The 11,268-nt window shown below is 41.1% G+C and overlaps 1 protein-coding gene across 3 annotated transcripts in view; it reads right to left on the reverse strand.

Annotated features, from left to right (window-relative positions):
* Gpatch2l (G-patch domain containing 2 like) overlaps window positions 1-7,751 on the reverse strand; it is a 59,395-nt gene extending 51,644 nt beyond the window's left edge. For 2 of the 3 annotated variants that reach the window (XM_027931716.3, XM_027931717.2), the window contains exons 1-2: window positions 7,673-7,751; window positions 4,831-5,502 (exon numbers count right to left, since the gene is read on the reverse strand). In XM_027931716.3, the coding sequence (XP_027787517.1) occupies window positions 4,831-5,492 (662 nt within the window). In that variant the 5' untranslated portion in view covers window positions 5,493-5,502; window positions 7,673-7,751. Of the gene's footprint in view, window positions 1-4,830; window positions 5,503-7,020; window positions 7,207-7,672 lie in introns of those variants that run through there. The other variant, XM_071607644.1, reaches the window with a different exon arrangement.
* Between the last annotated feature and the right edge of the window lie 3,517 nt (window positions 7,752-11,268).

Raw genomic sequence — 11,268 nt, forward strand, 5'->3', positions numbered from 1 at the left:
ATTGTGTCCATCTTCAATTTAAAAAAGAAAAGTTTTAAATAACAAATCTATTATGTATAGTGCACCAATAAAAATGTGGAAAAATAAATAAAGAAAACATTACAACCTCCAGGTTCACTAAAAAAAAAAGGGTTTTTTCCTTCTTTGGCCAGGCCAATAGTAAACTTTATTCTTGGACTCAACACCCTGCAGCTGCCTGCTATACCCAAATACAAACACACACAGAGAAAACATTAAACTTCCCTACCCAAGAGTATTCTGGAAGTCACAGGCTCTAAACAAAAACTAAAAGATACAGATCAGGAAGTGCAGGATGGAACAAAAGTGCAGCTACCCGATTTTCTGACTGAGACAGGCCTTGTACTTCTGAACCAAGGGCTGCCTGTGGAGAAGGACTCAGGGTCTCGAACCTTCATGGCAGGATCAGCTCTGCCAACATCAGCCTCTAACTGCATTTTCCAGTGCAGTTCTTAGCCTTGCAGTTTGAAGAAATCTTGACAATGGGTCAAGTAGTACTAGTTTATGATGATGTGAATGTGCAAATGTTTAATTTTTATTTTAAGTACTGTAGTAGAAAGTTGAGGTTACTCTTCAAATACCTGTTAAGAAGTCACAAAGGTGGGAATAAGTTGTGATTGTTAAGAATCACAGGACCTTTTGTTGCAAGGGTCCTTAAAAGTATTTCAATTCAGCCTTCTCAACTCTAAAGTAACACTAAGGGGTCCTCAGGCCCATGCTTGACTCCCTCTAGTGATCTGGAACTCATTACTTAGTAAAACAATTCACTTTGTTTTTACAGAATTCTAATTTTTAGAATGTTATATTTTATACTGAAGCAAATATTTAACTCTATGTACTTTTTAATCACAGATTCCTAATTCTCTGGAATAATCCTAACATTTCTTCCAAGAAGGAACTTTCAAGGGATAGTCCTTTTTTCTCAACAGAGAGACTTCCAAATACAGTAGTATTATACCACTTCCCATGCTGTCTTTTACAGTTGTTCCTAAGGATAAACTAGCAGAACCTTGATTAAATCTAAATATGCACACTAAGCTAGCTATTCAATACTCTGAAGTGAATACTACCACTTGCAACAATGGTAAATACACTCTTGGTCAGCATCCTTATTTACAGAATAGAAAACAGAACATCTTCAACCTACTACATATATTCTTTTCCACAGCTCCTAGAACCCCTGATTAATGACCTCCACTTGCAAAGGAGGCTACTTACCTTAACCATGAAATAATGAATGTTATTGATCCAACAAGCTACTGCTATAGAGTGTTATTGATCACCCAATCTTTGGTTAAAATGGTCCTCATTTAGCAATTTCACTGTCACAAACACCTGGAGCAAAGCATACTCATAATTAAAGAGTTTGGGGGAGTTCAAGTGAGAGGTGATAGACAGAGATCTCAGCTTTCTCCCATTTATTCTTGCTTCTGAGCTATTGTTTGTGTCAGAAAGGATATTGATTTTCTATAAAAATAAGAAAACAAGAGGCACCAAGGGGCCGCAGAAGGTCAGCTTGGGCTGCCGAAGGAGGGGGGAGGTTTAGCACTCTATCTCTGTCACTTGCCTTCCAAGAGAAGGGAATATTTTCTTTTCTGTGAGATAGGCCTCTAATACATCACCTAAGAAAGGCTTCTGAATGTGACTTCAGGCATCACCCAACCAATGCGCTTATAAAAGAAAAAGAAGGTAAACTATATTTAAGGAAAACAAACAAATAATATGTTAGTGAAGAAAGAGCAAAATTAGATTTCAGGCATCTAATTAATAGGTGCTATACAGACAATTTGAATAAGGATTAGTAAAAAATACATTTATAAGAGTCATCCCATTTTAAAGTATTCACAAACATAAATACACAAAGATTCAATAGATTGTAATTTGATCTTTATACAAACATTAAAAAAAAAACCTATTATATCATAACAGAGTTCCTCAGAACCCATGAAGGATTAGTTGGTATAGAATTGAAGGGAGATCAGAAAAGTAAATACATCAGAAAGTAAATACAGAAAAGTAAATACATCAAATATACCAAACTTTATACATAAACTTAAAACTACTCTGTTTAGTTCGCAAAAAGAGAATTTAAAGGAATCAGAAATAAGCTGATTAAGATGGACATTTTCATATCTAAAGCACCTAATATATTTTTTTGAAAACTCTAACTACTGATCAAGCTAAGGCTAATCTTAATGATTAACCTCATCTTAATAATTCTACAAAATGGATGGTGACTCTGACAACTCTCAACATCACTGATAAAAAGCAAAGTTTTACACTTTGATCTATATGTAAATAAACTGTGGCACATCTAAGCAGATTTATTAAAGAATAAGCAAGAGGGTTCTTGAAAGTATTTCTTTTAATGCAAGAGAAAGAAAGTAGGAAATTTTTGACAGAATCAACTCATCAAGAGAGAATAATCATATCCAAATCATAAACTATTATCTACTTTACGTTCTAAAGCTAGTCCTGTTTAGCTGGGCTGGGAATGTAGCTCAGTGGTACAGCACTTGTCTAGCATGCACAAAACCCTGAGTTTAATCTTCAGCATCACAAAAAATAAAAAATAATAATAACTGAGCTTAAAAATGAAAAGATTTTAGCTCCACTTTACTACTGAATAAAAGCTGAACATCATAAGAAATCAAAGAATAAAAAAGGATGACCCCTCTTTCCTTACAGAATGGATTCAGGGGGAAAAAATACAAAGCACTTCTGTTTTTGTAACTACAGATAAAAGGGGAAATTTGGGCATCTTAAATAATGAGAAGATTTAAAAAACTTTTTCTCAGATCATGTCTGCTGTAACTCTGCCCATTATTCCTTCACAGCTACGAGCACTCGGGAATCTGTATTACTGAAAGAACTCTGAAGTCACGGACCACGGAGATAGCCCAAATGGGAGAATGAGTTCTCCTTAATTTGAAGACAGTTAAGAATTTCATAAGAACTCCTGTCTACTTCAATTTCTCCAGCTCTCAGATGACTAGAATTTATATCATCACAACCTGACCACAATTGATGGTCTAGGTTCACAGAAAGAAAGACAGAAGTAACAGTAAGACCACAGGCTCTGCATTTGGAGCTATATATCTTAGAGTAGACAGTTAAAAGTATCTAACATATACAATTATTTCACAGTTTAACAAGAAATTCGAATAGCCAAGAGACTATTTTTTTTAAACTACCATTTTCTTTTTTTTGCAGCACTGGAGTAAAACTGCCATTTAGTAACAAGATTATAAGCTATATATGCTTCATATTAAAACAAACTTGAATATCTCAACAGAGAGTTTCAGTATCATGAAAGGATAGAAGTTGACTAAGCAGTTCTTGTTTGATTAAAAATGGCATGATAAGTCAAGCGCAGAGGCACAGGCCTGTATTCCCAGCTTATCTGAGAAAACTGAGGCAGGAGGACAAGCAAGTTTGAAGCCAGCCTGGATAACTTAGCAGACCCTGTGTCAAAATAAAAAGAGCTAGAGATGTAGCTCAGCAGAAGAGCACTTGTCTAGCAAGGGTGAGGCCCTGGGTTCAAATTCTCAGGAGAAAAAACAAAAGGCATGATGAGGAAGAAAAATACCTTTATAATCCAAAAATATACATCTGGTTGAGTAAGCAGACCTAAAAACAAATTAGGCTTAGAGGAAAATGAAGAAAGCCAAACCAGGAGCCCATCTCAAAATAGTTGAATAGACTGACAAATATAAAGTTAGGAAAAGTTTAAAAGCTGGATCAAAACCACCCATAAAACATGGAGACAGACCTACATAGCTTATCCTGTTACCAACACAGCCTAACCTCAAGGTACCTAAGATTTATGTCTTTGTTTTTAAGACAAACTTCAGAAGCCAAGTCCTAAGAAAGGTCATATGTTCTACAGTTATAAAAGTTAAGATGAGACAGAAAAGGGTCATGGAAAAGGCACAAACTCAGAGGGCCACAAAACATGGTGAAATATGAGCTTTGAAATCAGGTTTGATTCTCCATTTTGGCACGGGGTGACCTTGAACAAATTATCTAAACTCTTAATCTCAGTTTCCTCTTCCATAAAATACAAATAGTGCAATTTTACTATACAGTAGAACTATGAACATTAAATAGGAATATTAACAAAGCATATAGCACAGTGCCTGCCACACACAGTTATTGCCTAGTAAACGTTAACCAATATTAATAAGAATAGAAACAGTCTCAACCTGGAGAACTCAACTCATTTGGGTTGATACAATGAAGATTGGAAGGACCAAAGTAGGGATGCTAAATATCCTGCAGTGCACCACAAAGAACTGTCACTCCCAAAGGCCAGTAGCATTTCTTGCTGAGAAACAGATATCACAAATTAATATTAAAGCTGGAGAGTATTGATGTTCCTACAACTATCTGAAATATAGAAAAATTAAAAGTTATCCAAAACCACACCAACATTTTAAGCATGCACCCACTGGAGACAAATTTCTCTGGCTTGACATATTTGGTCTAAGACAAATGGGACTGAACACTGTTATTTTTAAAGCCCACCATGTGTTCAGACAACTTGAACATCTGCTATAAAAAATATACTCAATATAGTCAAATTGTAAGTAGCAGAGCATAGAATTACACCTCAAGAGTACCTAAAACCATAATTTTTAAAGGGGAAAAGCATCATACCAGGAACATTTATTAACTGCATATGCCCGGCACCTGTGCATTTTCCCACACACACGTACACACTCCAGCCTCTGCTGAGACTGTGGTGCAACAGGACAGTATCTACGTATGAACTATGTGGCATAAACAGCATCCATGCAAGGGAGATCTCACCATTCCGACATGTTCTCATCAGAGCCCTGTTTTTGTTCATCTGCTTCACACTCCATTCTTTCTTTCCTTCCTGTTTTGCTTAGGAAAGTCCTGTTTTCTGCTGATTCACACAACCCATGGCCTGATGAGGTCCAGGGAGTATTCTCCTTCCAGCGGGACAGACGCTGCTTCTTAGCAGACTTGAACCTACAGCCTCTCTCATAGCTCCAATCTGATACCTTCAACTTCTGCTGAAGGCTGGCAGCCACCTCTGATGTCACTCGTTTCACCTTCCGCCGGCGCCTGAGTGGTCGACAAGGTGCATTTTCAGTAAAGGAGTCAGATTCATGCCAAGAATGTTGCTTACTCTTAACCAGGGCATTGAGAGCTGGGTGCCGTTTGGCTACCATTGTGTCATCAGAGTCACTGAAATTGGTGACTGGGGCCACTTCTCGACAATCCTTAATGGCCTCATCCAGACTTGATTCAGAGGCCTCACTGTAGCAGCAAGTATGTTCTGCTAGGTGAGTAAAGTCAGACCTGCGTTTCCGGCCCCGGCGCTTCCGAAGCTGCCGCCTCTGCTGCCGAGGGCTCAGGGCCATTTCCTCCCACAGCTCACCAAGTTTATTCTGCTCAGATGTCTGCTCCAAGGCTGAGGCTAAGTCATGTACCAGCTCATCCATGAGGCCACATCTGCAAAAAAAAAAAAAAAAAGTTCAAAATTGAAAAAAATGAAAAGAAAAAAACACCTGAATAGGCTCTGTTGTTTTCAAATAATTTTATAAAACAGATTACAGCAATTCAGAGTCCAATCTATCTATAAAAAATAAAGACACCTTTTACTAACTACATGTAAGACTCTGTTCTTACCATTCATGACCCATTAAGGCATTAAAAATGGGTTTTGTTTTTGTTAAATGTCAAGTTAACATTTCCTTAATTTCAAAAACTCAACTACTCACCAGATAGCAACCTGGATATTAGCAAAAACAAGCAAACTCTCTTTCTCCTTTCTCCCCAACTAAATTTGTCAGTGAATTATCTGTTGAAAAGACCCAAAAAGATTAAAAATGTTTCATCAGAGAGGAATAGAACAGACAACTTTAAAACCATGGTAGAGATGGGAGAACAAGGGTGGGACCCAGTGACACCAAGATATTGATAATGGATAAAGGACTACTCTGTGGTCTGGGATCACTGCTGAGAATGCATGTGGCAGGAATAAAGAGAGAACTTGGGGACACACTTCAAGGAAAACTGCAGTTTTAGTGATTCAAGAATTTGTAGCGACCCAGTTTTGTAGTCAGAACAGAAAGAAGAGCCATCTGGAAGCTACTGGGTACAAAACCTTACAGATGTCATTATTATTTTTTGATACTTAGAAACTTTTAGGCTCCATTCCCCAACCTGATCATCCTAATTATGTACTTTAATGCCACATAATCACACAAAAATAGGAAATAAATGAAAAATGAAATGACAGGGATGGGACAGAGTCTCTTCAAATTTTTAACTAACTCCTTTCCAAAATTTCCTAGTTTTCTACTCATTCTTGTCAAACTATCAGGCAAATCTTTGAAGGGATGAGAGTAGCAGAGGCAATTTTCAAAACTGCCTCATAAAAGGAAATGTCCAATATAATCTGTACAATACCTAAAACATATATATATGCTAAATTAGCACTTTTTCCCTAGCCCTTGTTAAGCCCAAAGTATTTCAAGACCATAATTAGAGCTTAAAACTGTGTGGCACCACTCTCAGACCATATTTCCGTTCATGCAGTTTATATTTTGCAAAGGGCTTTCTAAAACCTACTCTCACTCTGTTCCTATTTGGACAAATGGCCAAAGAATTCAAAGGCAGGAAAAGTCTTCTGGCTTATGCGACACAACTTGGGAGGAAGGAGACAACTAGTTCCAAAAGTACCACCCAAACAAAACTTCTTAAAGTGTCAAAAGCCACACATATATAAAGGCCATATCCTTTTAAGCAATAAGTTGTTTTAAATGGCATGATAGGGATTTGGAAGACAACTGTTCCTAAGATAGATACAGATATAGATATATAAAATAGATAAACAAGTGGGAAAAGCACATCTAAATCTCGTTCCCCAATAAAGGGCTACTGCTTTAAAAACAGGCAGAACTGAGTAAACAAACGTGGAATGAAAGTACCAAAGTAGTCAAATGCTTGTGCAGAATCCCACCCTACCTCAAAAACTGCAATTGGAACGCAGGTGATAGAAGAGAGACTCCCACACCTCCAATCGCTCTGGGATGCCCGAGACGACCCCGAGTCCAGGCACGCCCCGGAGGAGAAGCAAGCCGTCCAAATCACACATAGGAAGCTAGTGAACAGCAAGTCAGAAGAGGGCCAAGCGCTGAGTCCAAGGGGTGGGAGGTTGAGAGGTAACTTCTCATTTGTACCTAGGACACGGGAGTCAGCCCTTCAAAGGCAAAAACTGCCAAACAGCAACTGCTGGTGACGGGGCTCCCTCCGAGTTAGAGGGCCGCAAAAGGACCATATATGTGTGAAAAACCGTGTTTAGAAGGATTCCCCACCATCCCCGCCCGGCCCCGCGGGCTGGGGCGACCACGGCTAAGAACACCACGCCCTCGCTGTTGCCGACCCAAAAGAAACAGAGAGAGGAGAGACGGAAACTGTTGCCCTGGAGGCCTCCCGACCCTCATCGCCTGGGATGGGGGAGACAGGCCCTGAAAAACAAGGCCCCACCACCCACGTCGCTCCCGCCGGCCACCGCGGCCCCCTGGCGCCCTTTGCCGCCCAGCCGCATCCTAGAGTGCTGATCCCCTCTGTCGCTGGCCCTGGACCCCAACCCTCTCAACCCACGCCTCCCCCTCACCGGCTGCCACGGCCACCTCCAACGGGCGCCGCTTTTCGGGCCGAGTCTCCCCCACCGGGGTTTCCCTCTCTGACCTCATTTCCGGTCTGGGCCGGAGGGGTGGGGCAGTGGCAGAGTGGGAGGGGCTAGTTGCTAAAGGGCCCGCCCAGAACCAGCGCTTCCGTCCCGCGGCCTCTCCCACTTCCGCCCCTCGGTGGGCGGGGCCACGGGGAAGCTGGGAAGTGGGGCAGGAAGCAAAGAAGGGAGCAAATAGGGTTAGCTGGATGGCCAGGCGAGGCAGAGCGGGGCGTTGCGGCGCCTTGGGGAAGACCCTGAGAGCTGTCCTGATCTCTATTGGGGGCGGCAGCAAGTTGGACGCTGAGGGTTTGTGAGGTTGGGGAGAAATGGATCTTTGTTCTTAACAATTGTTAATACGACCTTTGAGAGGGGGCGATTTTGCATTGAATTATTTGTCTTTGGCTGAGGTTGTGGCTCAGTGGTAGCGCGCTTACCTAGCATGTGCGAGGCCCTGGGTTCGATTCTCAGCACCACATAAAAAAAGTGAACAAAGATATTGTGTCCATCTACAGCTAAAAAACATTTATAAAAATAATACATGTCTTGAGCTATAAAACAAATGTTGAATTATAGCAAAGTATAAAGAAATAGTCTTCCTTCCATACAGACTTAAGTACGTGAAAAAATAAATGAGGAAGAGAAATCTCCCAAGTAATTTATGTAGCTACCCCACGCTGAAGCATAACTCCCAACTCCTTAAGTGTGAGCTGTGCATAATGCATAGTGACTTCCTTCCGAAGGGGACAGTGTGAAAATGCAGCAAAAATGAGTAACTTTACAGTGGAGAAACCTGACAGACACTATCACTCTGGTGATCAAGGTTAATGTCAACAGTGCTAAATCATATTGATAGTGTAGGAACTCGATGTGATGAGATTGGCACTTTATGGCACTTACCTTCTATAACCCATAACCCTAACCTAATCACAAACAGGAAAAAAAAAAAAAATCAAACCCCAGCAGAGAGAAAGCCTACAGAATGCCTGACCAGCATTTCTCGATATTGTTAAGATCTTCAAAGACAAGAAAAGTCTAAGAAATTGTCACAGCCAAGAGGAGCCTGAGGAGACGTGACAAGTAATTAATTCTACTTTCGATGTGCTGAATTTGCGACTCCCACAGGACAGAAATATGGAAATATTCAACAGGTGTCCACAGCCAGCAACCCTATTTTTGGCTTAAGTGAATATTCTCTCCCACAAATGACATCAGATCCCGTGATGTCAGTTGCCTCCTTGAGGACTGAAGGTTCCCAAATTTCTAGAAATCCAGCTTTGATTTTCTGGTCTCAGCAAGATGCCTCCATTTTATGTGCTCCTCAGCATCTCTGAAATTTATCAATATAAATCTCAGTTTCTACCATAGTTCCTATCAAATCTGCCCCTTCTCCTCTGTTTCCTGTTTGAGAAACTTCACCACCACTATGCAATAAGAAAACTCAAAACTATTTTTTAAATCAATTTATTTGCTCTAATTTGTTATACATGACAGTTGAAGGTATTTTGGTTCACAGTCAAAACCATTTTTAAAAGATTCCTTCTTCTTCCTTATTCCCCTTTATTTAGTTCAATGCTAGACCTAAGCTCATAGATTCCGCTCCTACACCATTACTGCATCCAATCTCTCTCTGGTTTTTGCTCTGCTATTGGCCTCATCTGGGTAAGTAACCACTCTTCTAGATGATGCAGCAACCTCAGTGGTCTTTCCATTTCTGTTTGTTTTCAAAAAAGCCATTCTCTACAATAAGCACCCAGTGAGCTTTCTAAACACAGTCTGGATCATGTCCCTTCAACCTTCTTGAATCATGCTTCAGCACGCCATACCACTTGCTGCTTCTTGAACATCCTTGGGATTTGAGGTGATTTAAAGGCTCAGAACTAATATCACTTCCCTGAAGATTTCCCACTCCTTTGGCAAGCAATCTTCCCCCACCTCCACGGGCCAGAATCTTTACTACAGCACTTTCTTCAATCAACTTTGAATTAGAGGCAACTACATGCAAGTTTGCCTCCCTAATGAAATCACTCATCCAGCAAATATTTACTGAGCACCTACAAATACCTGGGCCAGTGCTGAGCTCTACAGCAAAGCTTCCTCCATTGTACCAGAGGCCCAGCTGTACTATTGTTACCGCTGTTGACTGGTGACGAGTTCTTGCTTCCCCAATGTTGAAGAATAACACCAAAGAAGCACGCCGAGGCAAGGTCAGAGTAGAAATTAGAAGTTTATTAAAGGACAGCAGAAAAGACTTCTCCCGGAGGAAGAAGGGGACCCAAGAGGTGGAATCCGTGGAAGTGCGGTTGTTTCCCCTTTTTATAGTTTTGGTGATGGAATGTAGGTTGGAAGGCCCGAGGGGTGGGACACAGGTGGGCCAAAGAAGTAATCTGGTCAGGAAGGACTTCTGAGTCAGCACCTTTTTGCTGGGGGCTGTTCATTAACATTTCTTTGAGGTGGACTTTGGCCTAGGGCCTTTTTGGGACTTCATTAACATTCCATGAGTTGTCCTGTGTTTTCCCCGAGTCATTCTCCGCACGGCCTCCATTTTAGATTTCACTGATATTAGACCCATATTAGACCCGATTTACCTAACTACACTGACTACCTAACTTTAAATCTGGCTTCACTATCACCTTCTCACCAGTGCCTGGCACAGTTCTTTGCATGTGGCAGGTGCTCAATAGATTAAAAACTAAGCCGGGCGTGGTGGCACTTGCCTGTTATCCCAGTGGCTGGAGAGGCTGAGGCAGGAGGATTGCAAGTTCAAAGCCAGCCCCAGTAACTTAGTGAGAACCTAAGCAACTCAGCGAGACCCTGTCTCTACATAAAATACAAAAAAAAAAAAAGGGGGGATGTGGCTCAGTGGTTAAGCACCCTTGGGTTCAATCCCCAGTACTCACCCACCCCCTCCAAAAATAAGCCTAAATGCTTGTTTACTAAATGCTGGATCAGGAAATTAAAAGTACTTGCCTCAATCCTAAGAGAAAATTTTCATGAAAGCTCCACCTTCATGGGATATGGAAGCCATGGGCGGAGCTACATAAGAGGATGGAAACAGGAAATCTGCAGAGGATTAAGGGAATGGCTCAGAAGGAAGAGGGAAGTTGAAGATAACCACGGTATAAAAGCCAGAGGAGGGAGAGTTTTAAGAAAAAGAAGACCCAAAGAACCACTGGGAATAAATAGTTCGAAGAAAAGGCCACACACTTGGCAATTGAGGAGGTCACTAATGGCGATGAGTGTGAGCCGACTGCAAGCAGGGCCACTGAGGAGGAGGGAGGGGAGAACTGACCAGCTGTGTCTAGAACTGGCTGCATAGCTTCCGGGCCTTCACTGCCTCGTCAATCATATGGGGACAATCGGGTACACACATATCTCTTGATTGGGGATAAAATAATAACTGTAAATAATGTAGCAGAGAATCTGACACAAATGAACTGCCCCCAAATTAATAACAATTACTGAGAAAAGGGGAAGATTGGAGTAGATGAGGCAATCAGTGGAATGTGGAAAAACCCTGCTGAAAAAAAAAATCTGCACAT

Source organism: Marmota flaviventris, chromosome 2, assembly GCF_047511675.1.
Source record: "Marmota flaviventris isolate mMarFla1 chromosome 2, mMarFla1.hap1, whole genome shotgun sequence".
NCBI classification, from domain to species: domain Eukaryota; kingdom Metazoa; phylum Chordata; class Mammalia; order Rodentia; family Sciuridae; genus Marmota; species Marmota flaviventris.